Source organism: Dendrobates tinctorius, unplaced genomic scaffold, assembly GCF_039654945.1.
Source record: "Dendrobates tinctorius isolate UK_male_01 unplaced genomic scaffold, ASM3965494v1 ptg000160l, whole genome shotgun sequence".
In the NCBI taxonomy this organism is placed as follows: domain Eukaryota; kingdom Metazoa; phylum Chordata; class Amphibia; order Anura; family Dendrobatidae; genus Dendrobates; species Dendrobates tinctorius.
In genome coordinates this window covers 1,461,507-1,488,794 of record NW_027361827.1, presented here as the reverse complement: position 1 = coordinate 1,488,794, position 27,288 = coordinate 1,461,507, and the positions used below count along the sequence as shown (strand labels likewise).

The 27,288-nt window shown below is 41.9% G+C and overlaps 1 protein-coding gene across 1 annotated transcript in view; it reads right to left on the bottom strand.

Moving 5' to 3' along the window:
• LOC141052408 (diacylglycerol kinase theta-like) overlaps nucleotides 1–27,288 on the bottom strand; it is a 202,299-nt gene that overhangs the window by 102,667 nt on the left and 72,344 nt on the right. Inside the window, exons 3-4 of the mRNA XM_073549637.1 lie at nucleotides 6,409–6,511; nucleotides 2,456–2,541 (exon numbers count right to left, since the gene is read on the bottom strand). Of these exons, the coding sequence (XP_073405738.1) occupies nucleotides 2,456–2,541; nucleotides 6,409–6,511 (189 nt within the window). The remainder of the gene's footprint in view (nucleotides 1–2,455; nucleotides 2,542–6,408; nucleotides 6,512–27,288) is intronic.

The following is a 27,288-nucleotide window of genomic DNA, read 5'->3' as shown; positions in this document are numbered from 1 at the left end:
GTGAACTTTTAAAAGGAACGTGCCTCCTGGTTGACTCCCGTGGCTCCTGAGCGATTTGAATCCCTACACAAAATTTGCCTTGCTTGTTTTTTGGGGCACAGCGGGAGGAAGGGGGTATCTTTGAAAAGTTCAGCAAGAGTTAGAATGCTATAAATTATGGAAATAACCAATATTTAGCCACTACCATTTACTTACTCTCTATTCTACTGTGGTACCTGCTGTTGCTACAGCAATGACGACTTGTAAAGGCAATAACTGGTCTCAGCAAGAAAAAGTCAAACGTGGAAATATCAATGGTGAAACCAGTGATTTGTTGAAGTTTCCACATGAATGATGGACAGGGACTTTGGAGACTTCAACAGATAAAAAATTGTTGTAACCTATGACATTCCCTACTCTTGGCTAAGGTTTGTAATGTTCCACAAAACCACTTTAAAATATATTATGATTTCCCCGTAGTTGAGGAGCAGGAGCTGGTCTATGTTCATCATTTATTCATAGGTGCGGTACTGCCTTCTATAACTTCAGCCTCATAATACAGCGTTACCTTTCCATACAGATAAATCATTTTATGTCATGTTCTAACTGGGATTTCTTATACACTTATTATTTCTCTGAGTGAGCAACGTACTGATTGACTAGTGTGGGAAAGATGCAGCTGCAATGCAGCAGCCTCATAAAAGTTACTTAAAGAGTAACCGTCATTTTACTTCTTACTTCATAGAATAATAGTACACAAGAAAATAAGCAACTTTGCAATATAGCTGCTTCTTTCTCCACCAGGACTGATCATTATTTTGTCCTCCCTTCATAGAATCTCATCACCAGTAACCGCCATCTCAGTAATGTAAAAATCTGTCTTCACTGAACACTTATTTTACCCAAGAATTAAGAATTTTTAACATGAAAGATCAGACCAGGAGGAGAGGAAAAAAAAAAAAAAAAAGATTGCTCTGATAAGATATATTACAAAATTGTTTATTTTCATGTGCACTATTGATTTATGAAGTAAAAATTAAAGCGACGGTTACTATAAGCTTTCTGTGAGACCATTAACAATAACGGTAAATTCACACTCTGCAGGTTATGTTGTGGAAAGTTCTGCGGCGGTCTTTCCTAACTCAGCCCAGTCAGATGAATTGAATAGTCTTTCAGTTGGATATTCTGTAGCAGATTTCAGCAAAATCATTAGCTGAGCCCACTCCAGACACCTGACCCTAATAGTAGCCAAACTAAGCTTGTCTGATCCCTGTCAACCTCTGCCATTGGTAAAAAGTGGCCAGTGTAAACTCTTATTTTATTCCCACTGACCCCCAATGTATTAGTTTTTATTTTAAATAAATACACCAGACATATGGGCCTTTTTGTTTAGCATGCCCAACGTTCTAAACTTTATGATCGTAAAGACCATGAAGGTACAGGATTCTCTGGGGATGTGTCTTTAGATTGCTCTGCATTCTTACCTATTGCCCGCTTGTAAAGACCATAACATTAGAAAACTGAGCACAGTAAGAAACTGAAACGGAGTAGTGGATTTAAATGTGCGGTGTTTCAGTCCTTTCCTATGTAATGCTGCTGGAAAATGACCATGGGTCATGCAATTTGGATGACTAGTCCAAGGTCGGCCCTAATCGGCTTCCCCCTGCCCGGCTCATTTCTATTGACAAGTCTCTACCTATCTGTGATAGAAGCAGAGACCTGTCAATCTAAGGCAGCAGAGAGGGGAGAAGACCCTTGAGGAACAGCCTCTTGGACTAGTCACCTAACATATATGGTCCCCGGCTGGCTTTTCAAAGTATGTTTTGTCTGAACAGCCGTAGCAGCGTGTGTTTCATACTGTGCACGGTTCGGGCAGCATGAATTTCCTTTTAAACAAATATGATGTAAAGAGAAGAGCTTTTACAGTAATTATACAATTACAAATAATACACAGTGTCTGTACATGTAAAGTCCTGGAAAGTGTGGCGCATCGAGCACACACACAATTTAGTAGCAAAGGATAGAAAGAAAAAGTCCTTTTGCATCTATTTGCCAAGTAAGCATTGGCACATTTTTTTAAAGAAAAAATTTTAACGGCATTAAAAAGCAAAGTTTAAATGAGCAGAAGAAAAATAAAAACAAAACAAAAACCAGCATACATTTCAATGGTGTATGTTTACAACTATACAAAGTAGGTGCATGGATTAGCAGCAAACATGAACAAAACCAAACATCTATTATGCAATGGTAAATAAAAAATTATACCACTAATAACAGTGACATTATATTTTTTTATATAATGTCACTGTTATTAGTGGTATAATTTTTATTTACCATTGCATAATAGATGTTTGGCTCTTTTCAGGGAATGTTTGCTGAACAGAAATCTGTAATACAAGTAACAATAATATACACTAAAATCTGAAAACTACGACGTGTAGAATACCAGATGTGCCTAGGAGTTTACTGAGCTTACATGGTCATGTTGGCCATCATGGTGACACTGCCGACAATCACCACAAGTAAACAAAGAGCAGTCTGCATGCACGTAAAGTTCACAAACTAAAATATAAAAGGAAAATATAATTATTACATTTTATGGAAAATTGACTTGCTAAATGTTGCAATATTAAAGAACACGTTTACCAATGCTTAAAGTGAACCTGTCGGGTCCCCCGTGCCCCCAGCAGTTATGTCTGCATATGGAAATTCCCTGCCTAACAGTCCCTGCTGTTACATTATACACACAAAGATCTTTAGAAAAAGTATTTTTAAAGTCTGTTTATAATATGTAAATGGGGCATTAGTGTCCCCAGACTAATTGGACCCCTTAGCATGTTATCACGCCCCTATGGTGGGTGTACGAGTGTTGGCTTATGAGAGGCGCACTACGCATGATCGCAAGTTTCTGCACTCCCGGTCATGCAGAGTACGCCTCTCTGAAGCCGGCACTCGTACACCTGGCTTCAGAGGGTCAGTGCATTGAGGGAAAGAATGTGTGCGCATGCACAAGGTATATATAACACTGGCACTTGTATGCCATGTTATCGCACCCACAGGAGCATGATAACATACTAAGGAGGCCGACTAGTCTGGGGACACCAACCCGCCGTCGATTAGTTAAAGGCCTCATTTACATATCATAAACGGAGTTAATTACTTTTTCTAAAGATCTGTTTGAGTGTGTAATATATTATAAAAGGACTGTTAAGTAGGATATTTACATATGCAAACACAACTGCTGGTGGTTCTGTGGGCACAGGAGACCTGACAGGTTCCCTTTAAACATTTTTGAGAGTTAGGAAATCATTGTTCAATACTGCTAGTATTTTTATATTTCTACTTTTAGTATCTCCTTAAAAGGGAGTATGTCAATAGGTCCAACCCTCCCAAGACGTCTATATGGGCATGCAGGTCATAGGAACCTGAATAAAATGATACCTTGAGATCTGTGATCCGATGTCTTATTCCAGAGTAATACACATTTTTCTTACTACATAAATGAGCAGTTAAGATCTATGGGTCGGGCATAGATCTCCCTGAGAATCTGTCTCCAGGGCTTACTTTAATTTTAATAGGACGTTACCAATGTGAGAGAAGGAATGACTGACCGTCTGCTCTCCTGAGCTACTTATCTCACACTGATGAGACCCTCATTCATTTAAGTGAGTGTGCTTGGCATAGAGCGGTCTGCTTTGTTGCATTGCTGTTCCGATCTGCAAGGTATCACCAAGCATTTTCAGACAGCTGCATCGAGTGTGCCACTTGAGCTACCAGAGTGGACTGCAACGTTGTGATGCTATCCCAATCTGCCCTGTATTCAGTTAGCACTTTTCAGCTATAGCGGTGACAATCAGGTCAGAGCAGGAGAGCAATGTGACACTCCACTCCGCGCAATGCCCTACCACCTGAACGACCATCATTGTCGTGATGGTATCCCACTATGCTCTGTATTTAGTAACAGTGCTAGACTGCCAGTGCTGCAGCTGAAAAGTGCTTACCGAGCACAGCGCACAGCAGTGCAACAATGAACGCCTCTCTGCGCATTCAAAGTGACATATAGGATTGAATATCAGTCAGGGCTGAGGAAATTTCACTATGTCAGCAACTTGGTTAAAGAGAGCACAGAGCATCATTAGTGGAAAGAAATCAATAAAAACAGGTGGATACTGATGTTAATGGACATCAATCTGCCAAAAGTAACAGGCAAGCCAATACAAAGAAATCTAATAAGATATCTAGCATTGCATAAATTTGCACAGACTGGCATAAAAATGTATTTTCATGTCTTCTCCTTTTTAATAAATATGCAATAAATTACTACATTTTTAAATATAAACTATAGGAAAAAAAGGCCTTATACAGCAGTGTATCTGCTATTCTGTTACCCTGTAATTATTCAAAATATTTACAAATTTTCTCCAATTTTAATTTTGAAATTAAAGGGGTTCCTGCTTTCAATAAGAAAAGACCCCCCTATCAGCTTTGATTGCATGATATTTTACGTTGAAGGGAATCTTTCAGTAGGATTTAACTCCCAAACTATTTCTATACGCATGTAGCTCTTTCAAAGACAATAAAGCAATATCTTTACTTGGCCAGTCTGTTACTGAGAAATTAGCTTTTGAACTGATAAGCAATGGCAATGACAGATCTAAAGCCTCCGGCATTCCAGCTCTATTAGCAGCCCAGCACCTACTGCTCCTGCTTGGCTGATGGGGCAGTCAGTAAAGCAGGATGCGGGGGCACTGGGCAAGGACAGGGCTGGAGTGTCAGGCTTCAGATCTACCACAGTCCTTCGGCCTTATCTGCATATCAATCGAAACGCTGATTTCTCAGTAATGGAAGAACAGGCTGGCCATATAAAGGTATTGCTGGACTCGTCTTTGATAGAGCTACATGTGCATAGAAATAGTTTGCGGTGTGTGGGGGACGGAAGGGTGAAATCCTGCTGACAGCTTCTCTTTAACTGAGGATTTATCATAAAAATGTTCAGTAAGAGATAGGAAAGTCACAGTATTGCCAGGGCTCACTGGTCAATGATGTTCTCAGCTAAAAATAAACTTGTCTAACAATTTTAAGTTTAAAAAATCCTGTTGACAATTAAACAATAAGTTAGTAGGGGTAGAACATACGTGATGTAACAAACAGTTTATAGATACCAGTCAGTTTTTTCCTCCTGAAGGTTGTCAAACCAGCCTTTCTGGTGCCTGGAAGAACCATGTTTTCTTCTGTTCTTTCCATAAAGGGACTGATTTTTGTAATTTAAAGACCTCTCTAGGGAAGTGGTTAGACTAACAATGTATACACACTATTTTAGGCTGGTGTGAATGCTTTTCTGTAGCATACTCTGTCAATTGATACCATATGCAAGAACCCATGAGAAGGAGCTTGCAGCCTGGAAAGAATGGCAGTGTGAGATTTGTCAACTATCTCTTGCAGAGGACTTAAGTGACTGACTATGCTGTAACAACTGGGTACAGTTTATTAGTTACTAAAATACCAAAGTCTGAATTATACCAACACGGCAAAAAAGCGCTTCAAAACACAATAATGCTTTGTGCACCTTTTCTTTGAAAAGTCTTGTTTTGTCCTTTTCTCGGCCATTCCATGAGAATTTTTGGCCACTTTTTGGAGGGTTTTACTATAATTTTTGTGAAGTGCTATTTACTGTAGCTCTCGCGTTATTTTATTAATGAAGAAACTGCTAGTGGTTTTTTTTCCTTAAACAAAAACTATAGCAAGAGTCGGCCAGGCATCTTCCGAGCCTTCCCATTAAAGCGTATTGTAAAGTACACAGTGTCGTCCAAGCGGAAAACACTACAACAATGGCCAAGTCACTTCTTTTAACACTTGATGTTAGCAGAAACCTGATGTGATTAAAAAATTAAGTGCACAAACTCTATTGTATCTCATGTGGTTTCTGTGACAGAATTTGCCTGAGAAAGACTGTGTGCAAATACCCCAAACAAGCATGCAAAAAAGGTAAAAAATAAATTGATGATGTAGAGTAAAGCTCAATTCCCACCATGTGACCCAAGATCAGAATCTCTAATTTTACTGTAGGCCAAGAAGAGTAGATGAAGTAACTATAACCTGCAGGCTGATCGAGGGACAACTATTAAATTATGTGAATTTAGATTGATGTTGGGATAAGCTATGAGATCAGAAAATTCAAAGTGCATACAGTAAGCCAACGATGAGGAGGTCACAATAGCCAGTTCTATCAGAAACACCATATATCACAGCGTGGGCACAGTTTACTTATAGAGCTGTTTTGTCAGTGGTAACTGGGTGCAGAATAGTGAATATGTGGGTTATGCAATCAATTTTGCATTTCTTTCTATAAAAATAGAAAACGGTTTTTGCTTTTCACTTAATATGTGCCTATCTAGATGCATCTTCCTATAAAAATGTGAAAAGATTTACCTTCACATCTTAAAGCCAAACTGTCCTCGAGAAGTTTTCGACAAACGGTGCAGAACTTCCTTTTGTAATGTCCTGGAGGCCGGAAACAATGGGAAACTGGAACCTGAAAATAAAAAACACATTTTTTTTTCCAAGGACCAGCATTATTCAAGTATTCAGAAAAGATACTAAAGGGTTATTCCCATCTCCAAGATCCCACCCCAATACCTAGTATGTGTAATAATAACATTAGCAAATACCTCCAATTAGAAATGTAGCATAGCTACATGCAATGCCTGTACATGGGGTAAGCGACAGTTAATGTGAAGAACTATACTACATTTCTAATTGGAGGTATCTGCTAATATTATTATTATTACACGTATTACATATTGGGATAGGATCTTAGAGATGTGAATACCCTTTAAACTTAGGTTGCATTAATGTTATTTAAAGCAATTCCAGTTCTAAATATTCATCATCAGACCTACCACCATACAGCACACTATTGCCTTCACATACTGGTTTTTTTTTTGCAATATGTGGCAAGGAATCCTTGGCTGCTTGCTCCGAGATGTGGCTTGGATAATGTTCAGGTTGTTCATCTGCTTTGTGCCAAAATCCAAAACAAACACATTACATGTGCGTCTTTGGCTCTAAACGAGCGAGTTGCTAACAAGCTTCTGCAAGCTTCCCCTTAAGGTAAAAACTACCTGACGGCAGAAACTTACTATATAAGGTAGACAATTCTATATGCCGTGTGTCTGTGCCTGCCAACATTATTACAATCCAATAGAAACAGAAGCAAATGCCAGCCATCAGTTACACTAATAGATTGGAATGAGTGAACCATTGTTTCAATTGTTTGATTATTAACTCTGCTTTTATTGAAGTACAGGAAAAATACAACATTTGCATTTATCTCAGGGAATAAGGATACTGTACGATTGGTTTAAACGAATTGCAGAAAACATTTTAGGTGGAAATAAGATTTAGAGATGAATTATACAAGTTGGATTTGGTCTCTCATAACTCAGTTAATGTATTATGTCTAAACCAATACTTCAATTTTAAATTGCAGAATTAATGGAGAATCAGGAGGATGAACCCTCCTAAGCAGGCTATATAGGCATGCAAGCCATAGGAAGCTGAATAAAAGGATACCTGATATATGCGATCAGATGTCTTATTCCAGAGAAAGCCATGGTTTTTTAAATATGTAAATGAGCTGGTAAGATCTATGGCTCTCCCTAAGAATCCAGTGTTATGAGTGAGACATGTAATGACTGACAGACAATCTGCTCTCCTGATCCACATCTCATTTACATATTAAGAAAAACCTGATTGCAGATATGAAGGTATCATTTTAGTGAACTTTCTATGACCTGCATGGCAAAGTGGGTTAGGAGAGTTTACAGGAGGAGGACAAAAGAGCACCGCGCCGGAGTTGTAAAAATCTCAAAAGTAGTGACTAAAGATCAAGGAGGTATAACAAGTGGGTGAAAGAATCGTCTACCTACCTTACAAGGATTGAATGGTCCAGTGTAAGTAGGGTGATCCTATGAAGGAGATTCCTGATCCACCAAAAGATCCATAGAAGTGGCTGTAGCATAGGATTCTGTGCACTGGAGCAGGGGGGTGGGAGCCAGTGAATATGTAGATACTGGCGGTAGACACCAATGGCACAAGGAGGGTGCTGTACACGCCAGGCAGAGGACAAGTGGGGACAGAGGAGCGTCCCCCCCTGGATAGTGGGTCCCACCTAAACCTCACCAAGAGTGGAGGCGCGCGGCGTGCACCGGCCGAGAGACGCCGCTGACAGTGCCGAGGTGTCGGGGGGCGTGGTCTGGGTGACGTCACCTAGAGCAGGGAACTGAACACAGGGGGAATGGAGGCTGCAGCCACTTCTGTGGATCTTTTGGTGGATCAGGAATCTCCTTCATAGGATCACCCTACTTACACTGGACCATTCAATCCTTGTAATGTAGGCAGGCGATTCTTTCACCCACTTGTTACACCTCCTTGATCTTTAGTCACTACTTTTGAGATTTTTACAACTCCAGCGCGGTGCTCTTTTGTCCTCCTCCTGTAAATTCCTTTCCTGACAGCCACCAGCAAAGAGGCTGTCCCAGCGCCTGCAGCTCTAGTTTGCATTAGGGGGAGCGCCGGTGTTTACTTTTAGATTTCCTGGGTTTGGAGAGTTGATCCTACTGATAGATTCCCTTTAAGGGCTTGATCTGAGCAGATCTTTCCAGAATTTCCCATATATAACTGCAATATTCTGTTTTAGGGCTCATGGACATTCGCTAAATTCTGGATCAAAATATTTTCAAAATAAATAAATTACCGTCCAACTAATTAGTAAGAAATGGTGTGTTCAACTGTTCATACCTGTACAAGGCAGAGAATGTACCAAAAGGTTGACAATTCAAGAAGAAAAAAAAACAAAAAAAAACAAAAAAAAACAAGAACGGTTGAATTCCCTTTAAGAAGTTAAAGGGGTTTTCCCACAGACAAAATTTCATTTTAATCAAAAGATCTTGGAATAATAATAACATCCACGAGTTACGGGAATACACTTGTCACTCATCCACCAAACACTCTCTATCACGCATAGACTATATATTCGGTTCTGGCGGTCTAGCAATGTGGGTGGCTGATATAGATCATGGAAGTAGGGGAATCTCTGATCATAGTCCAATCGTCCTTAAACTCAAATATGGGCAAGTAACCAGGGGGATAGCTTGGAAATTAAAGCCTTTCTGGTTACAACTGATGGGGTCTCCGGACAGAACGATTAATCAGTTGAATTGCTTCATCACGTCCCACCCGGAACCCCGGGATATTAATTTATTTTGGGATGCCCTTAAGGCATACCTGAGGGGCTGTTTGTCCTCCACGATCTCTTATATTAAGTGGGTAACCGCAGGGAAGGATGACGAGGTGGAGCAACGACTGAAAGATTCAGAGGCAACATATATATCTAACCAAACTAGTGGGAACAGGAATGAGTGGCTGGCTGCCCAGAGGTTATATACTCAGCACGTGGACACTATATCTAAGCGTAAATTATTCTTTACTCGTCAATCCTATTTCGAATTGGGGAACCAGGCGGGCAAATTTTTGGCCTACCTGGTGCGCCAACATAACACCTCTAATATGATATTGCAAATTCGTAAGATGGACGGTACACTGGTGTCTTCGACCGAGGATATTCTCGGCTGTTTTTGGGATTATTATAGGTCACTATATGAATCTAAAAGTGACTTTGACACTTTGGGGTGTTTAGACTATCTGTCAGATATATCATTCCCCACATTAGATTCGGAACAGCGAGCCTTTATGGACGCTGAGTTCACCGCAGAGGAGATAGATAAGGCTATGACAGATATTTCTTCTAGGAAGGCCCCTGGACCTGATGGGTTCCCTATTGAACTATATAGGAAGTATCGGGTTATATTGACGCCACTTCTGGTAAAGGTGTTTCGGGGAATATGGGAGGGGAATTCTATGCCTGAATCCTATTACGGGGCTAATATCATAGTGCTTCGGAAGGAGGGGAAGGACCCTTTAGACTGTGGATCCTATCATCCCATTTCATTAGTGAACGTGGACTATAAAATTTTCACCAAAATTCTGGCTACCAGATTGAATTCCATTATATTGAATCTCATACATCCAGATCAAACGGGCTTTATGCCTGGCAAAAGTACCTCTATTAATATCAGAAGAGTCCAATCAATAGTCCAATATAGCTCCCTGGTGCCAGACAATAGATGGGCATTGGCATCGTTAGACGCTGCCAAGGCTTTTGACTCTCTTGAATGGCCTTTCCTTTCCGCATGTTTGCAAAGGTATGGCTCTGGCAATCAGTTTATAACATGGATCAAAATATTATACATGAAACCTAAGGCCCGTATTATAATAAATAATTCTATATCTGAGTCTTTCGAGTTGCATAGGGGAACTTGTCCTCTTTCCCCGGCTCTCTTCGCCCTTGGGATTGAGGCACTAGCGATAAGCATGAGGTCCTTCCCTAATATCCGAGGTATAGATATAGCAGGTCGGGTAGATACCATAGGCCTATATGCCGATGACATGGTGATATTCTTGAATGATGTGGAAGAAACTTTGCCGCAGGTGATATCCCTTATAGATAAATTCAGTAAATATTCAGGTTTACATATAAATTGGGAAAAATCTGCCCTGCTACCCCTTTCCCATGCTCCGATTCCCCAGCTAAAGGCTCTCTCCTCGTTGCCTATTGTATCTAGTTTTAAATATTTGGGCATTCACATCTCTAATAATAGTACGCTTGATCTACAACTTAATGTCCATCCGCTGCTGGATCTAGTTAAGGTTAAATTTGCATCTTGGAGTAGGCTCCCTTTATCTGTGGCTGGACGCATCAACCTGATTAAAATGATATTACTCCCTAAATTTGGCTATTCGCTCCAACACAGTGCGGTAGCGGTGCCCAAGTCCTTTTTTGTTAATCTTAATTCTCTGGTCACGTCCTTTATTTGGGGGAAAACTAGGCCTAAACTCAAATTGTCCACTCTACAAAGACCAAGGAAGGGAGGTGGGGCGGCGCTGCCAGATTTTTTCCTATACTACTTGGCTGGGCAGGCGAAAGCTTTAAATAAATGGATGCCGGGTAGTTGCCTCCCTAATTCTGAAAGCCACCTGCTCCACGCTGCACAAGCGGATTGCCCATTAGGTTTCCTTGAGTTGGAAAGAACTAGCGCTCCACGTCTGCTGCCCCTGCTCCGGCTGGCACGATTAATATGGAGACAAATCAAGAAGGTAATAGGGTTTAGAGATGCTGTAGCTGAAATGCCCCTGTGGAGTAATAACTATGTTCCCGAGCTGCTGAATCACCCATCCGCTGTTTTTTGGACTCAGTGTGGCGTCTCGTCAGTGGGAGACTTGTATGACCAGGCGACCTTAAAGTCTTTTGAACAATTGCAGGCCACACACGATATTCCGAGATCTCAATTTTTTCGCTATCTGCAGCGGAGATCGGCTCTTCAGTCACACATGAGGGATGGGGGTGTGAACCATACCATTTCATCTTTACCTCTGATAGGAATCCTTAATTCGCAGGGTCCCCAGGGTCTCATATCCTCTCTGTACACATATATGCTGTCGGTAGGGGCAGAATCGGCCATAAGCTCTTTTAAGATGAAGTGGGAACAGCTCATTCCTGATACGCAAGAGGAGGAGTAGGAGGAGATTCTGGAGTCTCCGATTGGAGTGTCACCATCCATTAATAACAGAATGATATAATTATATATAATAAAACAATCATATTTGACTCCACTGAGACTTTTTAGGATGGGTCGGCTTCAATCGTCGGAGTGTATACGATGCCACTCGCCAGATGCTGATTTTATCCATATGGTGTGGCAATGTCCCACTATCCTGCACTACTGGAGAGAGGTGACTACACTACTGACATCCCTGGTGCAGGCCCCTGTCCCTCTAGAGCCATTGGTCTGCTTGTTTGGGGTGTGGGAGGAGGAGATCTGGGATCGCTACACTGGGATCTTCTTGCGTGAGACGCTGTTTATGGCACGGAAGGTGCTGGCACAGAGGTGGATGGGGGGTTCGGATCCTTCCCTTAGATTTTGGATTAAACTGGTGAATTCAATTATTCCATATGAGCACACGCTGTTCCAAAATAGGGGATGCCCGGGTAAATTTGGAAAGATGTGGGAGAGGTGGAATTCCTCTCACCTCACTTTGCAAGACTGAACATCACATGCGACATAATATGGTATGGGAAACCAGGCTGCGGAAATAGCGGATAGTAGTTGATGTAGTGGTAGCTGTAGTTTAGGAGTTTTAGTTAGTTTTTACTGCTGCATGACATGACAAAGTATGTGAAATTAGAGTGATATACATATGGGGAAACACATAAACAGTCATTTTTTGCATATGTTTGGAAGGAAATGTAGACATTACCTTGTTTATCTATAAGAGTGTGCAATCTCTTTGTATTATATTTTATTATGGATGGAGGCATGTATGCTTTGTAAAGTGCTTGTTATCATAAATCATTGTGTATGTTGTACATTCTTTGTACCCTGAAGTTTAATAAACGAATTAAAAAAAAAATGTTCCTGCGCTGCAAAACAGACTAGACATTGCAGACAGACTACCCAGTATTTAAGTTCAACAGATTTATCATAGTGGTTTGTGCTGTTTGCCGCATCCTTACGAGGTTTACATACTTTAAGATGCACCGAAATTCCAGCACACAATGCCATCTTTAGGCTAGGCCTCTTTTTTGATGACCATGTCCTTTTTCTAGCTAAAAACCAAAAACTCATTATAAAATATAATAATCCTACAGGTTAGGTTAAAACAGAGGCAGTGGGAATTTCTGGAGTTCTGCAAACCATACAACAAGTTTGATATGAAACTTTTCAAGCAAAAAGAGGACAAGGAATATACAGCACAAGACTGTTTATCAAATTTTGTCATGTTTTTGGAGACAAAAAATTTACCTATGGTAGTAAAGTGAGCAATCATTTTATTTTTAATGCAATCAGTTTATTAATTACAATTTTAGAAACCAGAGTGTTGTAGTTAGGAGAAATTAATAAAATAGACTCTGAAATTCTGCAGTTGTTCGGAAAAAAAAAAAAAACCATACACCAGACTGAAATCTTTCACAGCAAAAGAGTGGCATAAAAGCTTTGAAGTGTTCCAAAATTTTGGTGCAACTTGGGAGTTGAGCCAGAATTCTGCAACTGTTGGCGTTTTCACGCCAGTTTCTTCCAGTTCTGCCAAAATGGCCATCGCTTGAGTGGGACAGGGGCGTCACAGCTCGTCATAATGAACTGTAGTCTTCCCTACACCAAAAAAACTTGCTACACCATTTCTGCTGCGGCACACGGAGTCGTATGACACTTGTCTGACGCTTCGGAGTCATCAATACTGCTGTATGGCACACTTGAGCTACCCCAGTCCTGCTGAAATAGATGCTTGCCAAATTCATCAATTTGGCGGGCCCCTCGTCTGAGTGGCTACACATGCTATTCCAAGTCAGTCACTGGAGTAGCATTTCTGGTGCACAAAATGCCGGCCCTTCTGATGAATTTAAAGGGTGGCTATAGCTACACTATGTTCTGTCCGGTCTCCTACCAAGTTCCACCCATTTTGGCGTAGCCGATTCCAACTGGTGTTGTAAACTCCAAAAGTCGTAACATTCTGCGCGACTCTTCGTTGTGCAAAAACGTTGCCACTTTGCAAAGCTTCTCTGAAGCGTCTCAGAACTTCAGATTTATATACACACAGCAGAAATCATGCAAGTGTCTGATACATGCTGGGTGTGGATCACGCAGCATGTGTCAGCTGTTAGCTTCCCTCGAACAGTAGGAGAAAACTGAAGTACTATTCGGTAATCAATCATATTATTGAAGCCTTCAAATTGTTAGCTACAATTTGGGTGCTCCCAGTTATGTAGGAAAAAAATGGTCACAAATTAAAGGGGTGTAAGCTGGAAACGGTTCTGAAAATTCACATGTAATTTTACCAGCAATGCCGGTATTATACAGAAGACTGTTCTATGTAAAAGACTGGTGAAGAATAAGAATTTCCTGTGCCGTCAGACACTGGCATGTTTGTGGTCAGCACGGTCATGTGTAACATGGATGCTGTTTAATCTGAAACAGCTTGTGTACTATTTGGCTTTATGCGGCATTATACAACAAGGCGCACCAGCCGGAAAAGGGAAGTGGTTGATGACGTCAGATTGTCAGTTTTCTGTTTTTCCATAAATAATACTCTTCAGAACCACAATAACAATGTGCACTACCACATTTATTGAGCTGCACTGTACAGTTACGACACTCATTAGCAATTTATTAGCCTCATGGGTTTTAGTTCCTTTTAATCTAGATTAAAATAATGGAAGAAATAAAACTCAGGCTACACCAAGTCTTTTCCCACTAAACTAAATATCAATTTGCAATCTGATTACACTGCACTCTTCTCATCATGACAGGTTTGCTTTAATTAATGTAACTGTAAAAAGCAAGCCAGTACAGAGGGACAGGGAAAGGAAGTGTGCAGCTACAGCCAGTGTACAATGTGCAAATATGACAATTTCCTTTTTTCTTGCCCCCTTTTTCATAGTTCATGTAATATTTCCAGAAAAAAAAAAAAAAAAAAACACAAAAACTCAGAAACGACCCTAATAGGTTAAAGCAAGTCCATTAATTTTTCTAAGGCTTAATGAATTACTCATTTATTTTTTTCTTATTTCTTTATATTAACCCCTTAACCCCCAAGGGTGGTTTGCACGTTAATGACCGGGCCAATTTTTACAATTCTGACCACTGTCCATTTAAGAGTTCATAACTCTGGAACGCTTCCATGGATCCCGGTGTTTTGTTTTTTTTTACTAGGAAGTTATAAGGGTTAAAAGTTGACCAGCGATTTCTCATTTTTACAACACCATTTTATTTTTAGGGACCACATCACATTTGAAGTCACTTTGAGGGGTCTATATGATAGAAAATACCCAAAAGTGACACCATTCTGAAAACTGCACCCCTCAAGATGCTCAAAACCAGATTCAAGAAGTTTATTAACCCTTCAGGTGCTTCACAGGAATTTTTTGAATGTTTAAAAAAAAAATGAACACAACTTTTTTTCACAAAAAAAATTACTTCAGGTCCAATATTTTTTATTTTACCAAGGGTAACAGGAGAAATTGGACTGCAAACGTTATTGTACAATTTGTCCTGAGTACGCTGATACCTGATATGTGGGGGGGAACCACTGTTTCGGCGCATGGCAGAGCTCAGAAGGGAAGGAGCGCCGTTTGACTTGTTCAATGCAAAATTGGCTAGAATTCAGATCGGACGCCATGTCACGTTTGGAGAGCCCCTGATGTGCCTAAACAGTGGAAACCCCTCACAAGTGACCCCATTTTGGAAACTAGACCCCCCCCAAGGAACTTATCTAGATATGTGGTGAGAACTTTGAACCCCCAAGGGCTTCACAGAAGTTTATAACGTACAGCCGTACAAAAAATGATCTTTTCACCCCCAATTTTTTTCCCAAGGGTAACAGGACCCCAAAAGTTATTGTGCAATTTGTCCTGAGTATGCCGATACCCCATATATGGGGGTAAACGACTATTTGGGCGCATGGCAGAGCTCGGAAGGGAAGCAGCGCCATTTGACTTTTTTTGCTGTAATTGAGATCGATTGCCATGTCGCGTTTGGAAAGCCCCTGATGTGACTAAACAGTGAAAAACCCCCACAAATAACACCATTTTGGAAACTAGACCTCCCAAGGAACTTATCCAGATGTGTAGTGAGAACTTTGAACATCAAGGGCTTCACAGAAGTTTATAACGCCCGGGCGTGAAAATAAAAAAATCATTTTTTTTCACAAACATGATGTTTTAGTCCCCAATTTTTTTTATTTTCCCAAGGGTAAGAGGAGAAATTGGACCCCAAAAGTTGTTGTCCAATTTGCCCTGAGTATGCTGATATCCCATATGTGGGAGAAAACTACTGTATGGGCACACGTCGGGGCTCGGAAGGGAAGTAGTGACGTTTTGGAATGCAAACTTTGATGGAATGGTCTGCGGGTGACATGTTGCATTTGGAGAGCCTCTAATCTGCCTCAACTGTGGAAACCTACCACAAGTGACCCCATTTTGGAAACTATACGCCCCAAGGAACTTATCTAGATGTGTGGTGAGCTCTTTGAACCCCCTGTGCTCCACAGAAGTTTATAACGTAGAGCCATAAAAATACAAAATCATTTTTTTCCACAAAAATGATATTTTTGCCCCCAATTTTTTATTTTCCCAAGGGTAACAGGAGAAATTGGACCCCGAAATGTGCTGTGCAATTTGTCCTGAGTAGGCTGCTACCCCATATGCGTGGGGTAAACCACTGGTTGGGCACATGGCAGAGCTTGGAAGGGAAGGAGCACCGTTTGACTTTTTGAACGCAGAATTGGCTGGAATTGAGATCAGACGCCATGTTGCGTTTAGAGAGCCCCTGATGTTCCCAAACAGTGGAAACCCCCCAATTCTAACTTCAACCCTAACCCCAACACACCCCTAACCCTAGCCCTAACCCTTCTCCTAGCTCTAACCCTAAGGGTGTGTGCACACGTTGCGGATTCTGCTGCGGATCCGCAGCGGATTTGGCCCTGCAGATGCGCAGCAGTTTCTGCTAAGTTGTACAGTATCTTTATATTCAATGGCAAATGAAAAACGCAGTGCACATGCTGCGGATTATTCCGCGCGGATTTGCTGCAGTTTTAAATCCGCAGCATGTCACTTCTTTGTGCAGAATCTGCAGCGGTTCGACACCTGCTCCATTACCAGGTGTCAAAACCGCAGGCTAATCCGCACTAAATCTGCAGGTAAAACGCAGGTCATTTGGAAAAATCCACAGCAGAATCCACATCGTGTGCACACAGCCTTACCCTAACCCTAACAGGAAAATGGAAATACTTTTTTAAATTTTATTATTTTTCCCTAACTAAGGGGGTGATAACGGGGGGGGGGGTTTGATTTACTATTTATGGCGCTTTTTGTTTGGCAGCTGTCGCACACTAAAAGACGCTTTTTATTGTAAAAAATAGTTTTTGCATCACCACATTTTGAGAGCTATAATTTTTCCCATATTTTGACCCGAGTCAGGTGAGGTCTAATTTTTTGAAGGACGAGTTGATGTTTTTATTGGTACCATTTTCGGGCACGTGATATTTTTTGATCGCTTTTTATTCTGATTTTTGGGATGCAGAATGAACAAAAACCAACATTTCATGAATTTCTTTTGGGGGGTGCGTTTACACCGTTCCGCGTGTGGTAAAACTGATAAAGCGGTTTTATTCTTCGGGTCAGTACAATTACAGCGATACCTCATTTATGTCGTTTTTTATGTTTTGGCGCTTTTATGCAATGAAAACAATTTTATATAAAAAAATAATTATTTTTGCATCGCTTTATTCTGCGAGGTATAACTTTTTTATTTTTTCGCTGATGATGCTGTATGGCGGCTCGTTTTTTGTGGGACAGGATGACGTTTTCAGCGGTACCATGTTTATTTATATTCGTCTTTTTATCGCGCGTAATTGCACGTTTTGTTCGGCGGTATGATGATAAAGCATTGTTTTTTGCTTCGCTTTTTTTCAAGGGGTTAACTAGTGGGACAGTTTTATAGGGTGTGTCGATACGGACGTGGCGATACTAAATTAGTGCATTTTTATAGTTTTTTAATGTACAAAAAAAAAGAATTTATTGGGGAATTTTTTTTAATTTATTTGGGGATTTTTTATATACTATTTTGACATTTTTTTTTTTTTTTACTTTATTACATTGTCCCAGGGGGGACATCACTATCTAAGTGTCAGATCGCTGATCTGACACATTACACAGTGCTGGACCACTAAATTTGTTGTGCAATTTCTCCTGAGTACGCCAATACCACAAAGGTAGGGGAAAAGCCACTGGGTGCATGGCAGGGCTCAGAAGGGAAGGAGTACAGTTTGACATTTTGAACGCAAAATTGGCTGGAATAAATGGTGGCGCCATGTCACGTTTGGAGACCCCCTTGTTGTACCTAAACAATGGAAACCCCCCTATTCTAACTCCAACCCTAACCCCAACACACCCCTTTACTGCAGCCGTAACCCCAGCCCTAACCATAACCCCAGCCCTAAGGGTGTGTGCACACGCTGCGGATTCTGCTGCGGATTGATCCGTGCGGATTTTGCAAAATCTGCAGATAAATCCTGCAGTTTATTATCTCTTCAATGGAGAAGATGGTAAACTGCTGAGGAATCCGCAGAAAGAATTGACATGTCAATTCTTTCTGCGGTTTAGAAACCGCAGATAATCGGCACAGAAAAATCCGCAGCATCTGCACTGCGGTTTCCATTTCCCATAGGGAATAATGGTACTGTACACCACAGCAGAAACTGCTGCGGATCCGCAGGGCCAAATCCGCTGCGGATCCGCAGCAGAATCCGCAGCGTGTGCAAACACCCTAACAGTAATCCCAGCCCAACCCACTTAAGCCCAACACTAATGGAAAAATGGAAATACTTTTTTTTAACTTTATTATTTTTAGCTAACTAAGGGTGATAAAGGGGGGTTTGATTTACTATTTTTTTTTATTTTGATCACTGTGATAGGGTCTATCACAGTGATCAAAATGAACCAATAGGAAAAATTTCCTATATTTGCCAGGTGCCAGCCGGCAGATCTCAGTGGGCGCACTGTGCATGCACCAATTTCTTCCCGGAAAAAGATGCCAGGCGACAGAGCCGGAGGGACCAGGGGATGTCGTAGGTACCGGGCGGGCTTGGGCGACCCCATTTCTCCTCTGATGGTGCTAAATCGTATCAGAGGAGAGAGAAATAAATGGGAAACCAGGGGGTAGCCGAGACCCCGGGGAAATTACGATTCTGGGGGGCACTGCACCCTTCTTCCTCAGCTACGTTAAAAAAGCAGCGCTGTGGTTTAAGTACCCTTAACTGCCGCCATTAAAAGGCGAATCGGCGGTCGTTAAGGGGTTAAACCTACATTAACTCTTTCACGACCTTGGGGGTTTCTGATTTTTGCTCCCCTTCTTCACAGAGCCATAACTTTATTTTTCCATCGATATAGCCATGTGAGGGCTTTTTTCTTTGCGGGAAAAGTTGTACTTTTGAACAACATCACAGTTTTTACCATATCGTGTACTGGAAAAGGGGAAATAAAATTAAAAATGCGGTGAAATTTAAAATAAAAAAAACCGAACAATTCCACAATTTTTTTTTTTTTTTTTACCATGTTCACCAACTGCTAAAATTGACCTGCCATTATGGTTCTCCAGGTCATTACTAGAGATGAGCGAATATTTCAACATTTGGTTCGGCTCACGATCGCCGAATTTGCAATATTTGCAGATTTAATCGCTGAATATTTGCCGATTAGAGTCAATGGGAGGAAAAAAACAAACGTATGCACAACTAAAGCCATTACAGCACTGCGGGGTCACACTGTCAGATGTCAGAATGACCCTGTAGTGATACTGTGATCCACAGCAGTGACCCGCAGTAAAAAGCTTACCACTGATCAGTAGGCGCCGGCTGATAAGAGAATATTCCTCCCATCGGGCTATGTCTGCTGTCACTGACAACAGTGATGGCAGAAGCCACTGATGGGAGTAGTCTCATCAGTCAGCGCCTGTGCCCATGTCTCCTATAAAAAATGAAAAGTCACTGTCCGCTGTAGCCCATGTAATACAGAGTGTCCCACGGCAATCTCACTTGTAGAACAGTCACATTGGGAGATGTGACTGCTCTACACGGCTGCCGATGATACATTGACAGGAGCGTCATTGCTCCCACAGTGTAAAGCGCTGAGCTACTGTGAGAGGTCACATGAGTTCATGATTAACTTCGGTGAACTTTCTCACGCAGCGGTGGTGCCATGAGATCACCAGAGCTCATCAGCTGATGAACTCGTGTGACCTCTCTCACATTAGCTCAGTGTTATACACTGCAGGAGCGATTACCTCCTTTGTCAGTGTATAGCCGGCTGTCTTTGAGAACAGTCACATCAGTAACTGGTCTCAAAGTCATCAAGATTGTCATGGGACATTATGGATTATTATCTTACCGGCGGACAGGTGAGGAATATTGTGGATTATTATTATACACACATCCATTACTAACCTGTAGGCTTGATGTCACCTGACAATACAAAGGTGATCTCAACCCCCCCAACCATTACCCCACTTGCCACCACAACAGGGCAAGTGGGAAGAGCGAGGCTAAGCGCTAGATTTGGAGCATCTTATATATGCGCCTTTTCTGGGGTGGCTGAGAGCTGATGTTTTTAGTCTGGGAGGAGATCAATATTCATGACCCCTTCATAGGCTATTAATATCAGCCAGCAGCTGTCTGCCTAGCCTTTGCTGGTTATTAATTTTAGGGGGACCCTACATAATTTTTTTTTTTTTTTTGGGGGGGGGGTCTTACATTTTAAGGTCCCGCACTTGGCTCAATACCATCTCCCAGGCCAATTCATATCCTCGCCTGAAAAGACCACGGACACCTGGCTTTCTTGCGATCATAATAAAACTAAGAACTTTACGTCTTTTTCTACAAATAAAACTTTCAATTTTCATAGTTTTATTAACTTTAACATCTCCGGGGTCATTTATTTAATTGATTGCATGTCCTGCCGAGTACAATATGTGGGATGCACGATCAGCACATTGAAAAAACGCATCAGATGCCATATGTCTGATTCTTCCAGTGCAACAGCGGTGAACAGGTCCGCTGCCTTCCGGCATTTCTCGCAAAAACATGGGGAAGATTTATCAACTTTTGTATTTATAGGCATAGAAAAAGTACACACATCTCACAGGGGAGGAGATTTCAGAAGGAAGGAGAATCCTTCTGGATGTTTATACTTAATACCAGATTTCCCTCAGGCCTTAACATTGAACATGATCTTATTTTACGGTACATTTAAAAAAAAGGAGGGGGGGGGGGAATTTTTTCCCCCTCAATTCACACATGCACGTTTTTTATAACATTATTTGGCACTATGTTTTCTTTTTCTTATTCTGTTTTTCTTTATGTATAGTTGTTTTTACACAAATTTCTGCCATTGTGTAGCATACATGGCTTTGTTAATGTGTTAACGCATTTACTTAACATGTTCACTGATGATTAGGCAATCTGTCTCAGGTGTGCCCTTTTACTACCTCCATCTGCATTGGCCAACAAATATACCATGTGATTCTGATTGTATATATATATATATATGTTCTACCTTGCATATTATGCACTACTATGAATAAGGCTCCTTAGCCAAAACGCGTTGTTCAGTGTGCTGCTGGTGATTTTATAAATTTCTGATAATGAATTTTTTTCTGAATTTTACCACATATGCCTCGCTGGATTTCCATTCCTTTTCATATGCAGTATAATAAGCCACATATTTTGCTCCATACAGTATAATGAACCCCATATATTGCTCCATACAGTATTGTGGGCACCACATAGTGTTCCATACAGAATAATGAACCCCATATAATGCTCCATACAGTATAATGAGCCTCATATATTGCTCCACACAGCATAATAGACCCCATATATTCCTCCATTCAGAGTAATGGACCGTATATATTGCTATATTGCTTCATGCAGAATAATGAGCCCCATATATTGCTCCATACATAATAATGGGCCCCATATAATGCTCCAAACAGTATATGATAGGCCCCATGTAATGCTCCATTCATAATGGGCCACATATAATGCTCCATTCATAATGGGCCCCATATAATGCTCCATTCATAATGGGCCAAATATAATGATCCATACAGTATATGGGGCCCCATATAATGCTCCATATCTATATATATATATGGGGCCCCATATAATGCTCCATATCTATATATATATGGGGCCCCATATAATGCTCCATATCTATATATATATATGGGGCCCCATATAATGCTCCATATCTATATATCACATGACAGTAATACAGAGAATACAAAATGAAGAAACGGGTAAAGTGCACATTTCACCTCTCTCTCTTCAGATTAACAGCAGCAATCAGCAATATATAGCCGAAATTTGCCTTGTGTTTTTTCTACTACTTTGATGAATTTGACAACCAGCTATATTGTGTTATCCTCTATTTGCAAGTCGTGTATGGAACATGTTCAACAGCTGAGCCCGCTACATACATTGCTTGCAGACAGAGGCTTAAACAATATAGTAGGTTGTAGAATTCATAAAGCTAATAAAAAAAAACTATACAACCACCATGCTCCATGACATTAGAATACTTAAGGGAGCATTAAAGGATTGTCAAGTCTTTGGCTACAAGTCTGCAGGGTCTCTATGTGACTGCAGACTTGTGAACCATGGGAGTCGTCACATCTCACGCACTGCGCGCGGTTAAGATTTTATGGTGCAGAGAGCTGGCGGCCATGTGACTGTAAGTAACGTATGTCATTTGCATACTTCCAGCCACATTCTGACTAGACATGTCTGGCCTCACTTAATATACTTGCACTGAGCAAGGCTGCAGACATCTAGTAGGCACGAGACCAATTGCATTAAAATTGCATACTTTTGGTCATGCGCCAGCATCGGTGAATCCTCACAGCGCACAATCGTGAGGATTCACAAGTCTGCAGTCAAAGAGTGCAAACCACACATGAACAATATATGATAGAACAGGAAAGGAGATAATCTTTACACAGTAGTCTGTGTTTACAGGTAATATCATCCTGGATTTCAGCCCTATTAGAAGCAAAAGGAGTTAAAATACTTCCACCAAAATAACTTCCAACAGAAACCCCAGGACTCTCCTAAATTACAGAATTACCTGATATGCATTATTAAAATAACCATCGCAGAGGTCCCAACACGGTCCCCAGGCATTTTTGACAAAGCAGTTTTATCATTATGGTAGCTGGAGGAAAGTCATTGTTGATCTTGTCCTGGTGTGCACATATAATCCCTATAAAGAACAATTTTTAATTCATACAATATATAAAACCACCAATTCCCAGTGAAAGAAAATGGCAAATGCCACAATAAAAAGACCTATGCTGGGATGCTGCAAGGCCCTAAAATATACTAATCTGATACCTTCCTATCCGTGGAGGTTGGCACCCTAAGGATCCCGATTTTTTGGCGCCCCCACTCAGCGAGGACTGTCCCTTGCTGCCCTGTTGGTCCCTGATATCACAGGTGTGAAAACAATGACAGAGATGAATAGTAAAAATGCCCTAGAGCTAATGCAGAAATCCCAGACAATTATGCAAAAACATTATCACATCATGATATCAAGGTCCACATAATACACAAATATGTCCTAACAGTGAGGCACATAAGATACATAAGATAAGATAGTGGCCACTTATCATTCGTGGAGTCACCCCAACGCGTTTCCCCGCACCAGCGGTTCATCAGGAGGCATAGCAGATGTATAAGATGTCCATCATAGCAGATATCAAGATGATCTTGCCCTGGAAATGTTTCATTTCCACAAGAATTAGTAGATACAAAAGGTCACACAGCCCTGGTCCCAGTGTTGACTACAGCCCAGGACAAATGTATAGTCTTCCCTACAGCCTGCATAGTCTCTTTCTGGTGCACTTGGGAAGTTGCCCGATACGCCACAATAGTTTAGGATCATATTAACCTTGCATTGCAATTGCTCGTAGCTACTGATGTCCAAGCAGCACATGCAGACTTTGAAAAGCAAACCAGTCAAAGTAACAACAACTGCATGGGGCTACGGGACAAGACGACAGCATTGTAGGCAAGTAGTCATTACAGTCTGATATAATTCACACTAGCTATGAACCTGTTCTACGCCCGGGTGGCGAGCATTTTTATTGATACATGGTCTCCCATCCTGGTATGGGCTGCCACCCTCCTATCCTGGTACGCATGGCACCCCTCATTCCTATCCTGGTATGCATGGTACCCTCCCCCCCCCCCAATCCTGGTATGCATGGCACCCCATTCTTCATCCTGGTATGCATGGTCCCCTCATCCCTATAATGGTATGCATGGCCTCTTCATCCCTATAATGGAATATATGTCCCAATCACCCCCCCAATCCTGGTATGCATGGCACCCCATTCCTCATCCTGGTATGCATGGTCCCCTCACCACCCAATCCTGGTATGCATGGTACTCCTTCATCCCCCAATCCTGGTATGCATGGCACCCCTCATCCCCCAATCCTGGTATGCATGGTCCGCTCACCTCCCCTATCCTAGTATGCATGGTCCTCTCACCCCACTATTTTGGTATGCATGCTACCTCTCACCCCCCTATCCTGGTATGTATGGTCCCCTCACCCCCATTCCTGGTATGCATGGTCCTCTCACCCCCCTTTTCTTGGTTTGCATGGTCCCCTCACCCCCCTATCCTGGTATGTATGGTCCTCTCATCCCCCTTTTCCTGGTTTGCATGGTCCCCTCACCCCCCAATCCTAGTATACATGGTCCCCCTCACCCCCCTATCCTGGTATGCATGGTCCCCCTCACCCCCCTTTTCGTGGTATGCATGGTCCCCTCACCCCCCAATCCTGGTATGCATGGTCCCCTCACCCCCCTTTCGTGGTATGCATGGCCCTCTTACCCCCCCTATCCTGGTATGCATGGTCCCCTCACCCCCCTTTCGTGGTATGCATGGTCCCCTCACCCCCCAATCCTGGTATGCATGGTCCCCTCACCCCCCTTTCATAGTATGCATTGTCCCCTCACCCCCTTTTCATGGTATGCATGGTGACCTCACCCCCCTTTCGTGGTATGCATGGTCCCTTCACCCCTCTTTCGTGGTATGTATGGTCCCCTCACTCCTCTTTCGTGGTATGCATCGTCCCCTCACCCCCCCCTTTAGTGGTATGCATGGTCCCCTCCCCCCTCTTTCGTGGTATGCATGGTCCCCTTACCCCCCAATCCTGATATGCATGGTCCCCTCACCACCCTTTTCGTGGTATGCATGGTTCCCTCACCCCCCTTTCGTGGTATGCATGGTCCTCTCACCCCCCTTTCCTGGTATGCATGGTCCTCTCACCCCTATTAAACTACACACATATATAAAAAAAAAAACAAACATTTATACTCACCCTTCTTTCCTGTGCTCCAGCGCTGTCATGTTCTGCTGGAGGCCGGGGCAGGAGTGCGGCCGGAATCGCGCATGCCCATAGCGCTGTCCGGCGCCATATTGCTGAAGACACACTGAAAATGTGTCTTCAGTAAAATGGCGTCGGATCATTTGACAATGGCTCTAGGGGCCAAAACAAGTTTCATTCTCAACCTAGCAATAAGACCACTCATAGATATGAATAAGGTGTGTGTTTAATGAGGCACATCTGATGCATATGATATGAGAATGTAGACAGACAGGCCCATTTTGGAATGTATATTGAGATTGTTTGAAGACTGAGTGCATCTCGACTTGCCCCTATTGAAAGGAATCATATTTCAAGCACGTAAACTTCTTGCATTTCATTGATTAGACACACAACCTCCATCTATGGGAGAACTACAACAACAGAGAAATAATATAATCTGATTGGAAAGAGGAGTCTATCACAAATGTAACTCTATTCGCAAATTTGAAAAGAAATGGAGTCCTTGATTGGATACTCCAGGACTGTCCAGAATATTTAAAGGGAATCTGTCACCCCTTTTTTGAGATATCACATAATGATATAATTCAATAGTGTGTCACATAAGGATTCTCTTAGTACTTATTGCTTCCCCCTGACAATGCACCTTTCATGCATAAATACCTTGTTTATATCGGTTCAGATGTATGTAAACTGCCGCTGTCCGGTCCGCTGGGCGGGGCTTATTCAACTGCTCCCCCCTCCCTGTCTTGCTCTACGCATTTCTTGTGTAGAGCAAGACGGGGGGGGGGAGCAGGTGAATAAGCCCCGCCCAGCGGACCGGACAGCGGCAGTTTACATACATCTGAACCGATATAAACAAGGTATTTATGCATGAAAGGTGCGGGGTCAGGGGGAAGCAAAAGTACTAAGAGAATCCTTATGTGACACACTATTGAATTATATCATTATATGACATCTCAAAAAAGGGGCGACAGATTCCCTTTAAGATCATATTCCTCACTTGTTATTCCTCTTTTTTCCTTCTTTTCCCACCTTCTATGAATTTTAGGGTATGTGCACACATTGCGGATTTAGCTGCGGATTTTGCTAAATCCGCAGGTAAAATGACCTGCGTTTTACCTATGGATTTAGTGCAGATTTCCTGCGGATTTTCGGTGGATTTCGCCTGCGGTTTTACACCTGCGGATTTCTATAATGGAGCAGGTGTAAAAACGCTGCGGATACCGCAAAAAGAATAGACATGCTGAGGAAAATAAACCGCAGTAAATCTCCGCAGCATGTGCACAGCGTTTTTTAGATTCCATTGGTTAAAATGGTACTGTACACCGCAGCAGAAGCCAAATCTGCTGCGGATCCACACCAGAATCCGCAACGTGTGCACAGACCCTTATTCTCAGTTACTCTAGAACTGCTCTGAAAATGAAAATGGTCCTCTCTAGAATGTTAGGATTTGGGTTTAGGGTGGGTTAGGAAATTGAAGTTGAGTTACTTTGCTTATGTGTTATACTATGGAATATCATTCATATTATTTGAAAGATGGAAATGATTTAACCCCTTAACGACCGCCGTTACGCCTATTAAAGGCGGCAGTTAAGGGTAATTATTTTTCAGCACCGTTCTCAGAAATAAGGGTATAGCGCACTGAGAATTAAGGGTATAGTGCCCCCAGCGTCAGAAAATCTCCTGGGTCTTGGCTACCAGGGGTAGCTGAGACCCCGGAGAACATAATTCGGGTTGGTTTTTACCGTCCTCAGTGTTGCGATCGCTGTTATTCACAGTTATAATGGTGACCTCAAAAAAAAAAAAGAAGTCTGGTTTCCCATTTATTTCTCTCTCCTCTGATATGAACTAGCACCATCAGAGGAGAAATGGGGTCCCCTGAGCCTACCCAGTACCTAAGACATCCCCTGGTCCCTCCGGCTCTGTCGCCCGGCATCTTTTTCCGGGAAGAAATTGGTGCATGTGCAGTACGCCTGCTGAGTTCTGCTGGCTGGCACCCAGCAGCAATAGATTTTTCCTATTGGTTCATTTTGATCACTGTGATAGACCCTATCACAGTGATAAAAAAAAAAAAAATAGTAAATCAAATCCCACTTTATCACCCCCTTGGGTAAAAATAATAAAATCAAAAAGTATTTCCATTTTTCCATTAGGGTTACGGTTGGGGTTTAGCGCTAGGGTTAAGGTTAGGATCGAGGCTAAGGTTAGGGTTAGTCTTATGGTTGGGATTACGGTTAGGGCTGGGA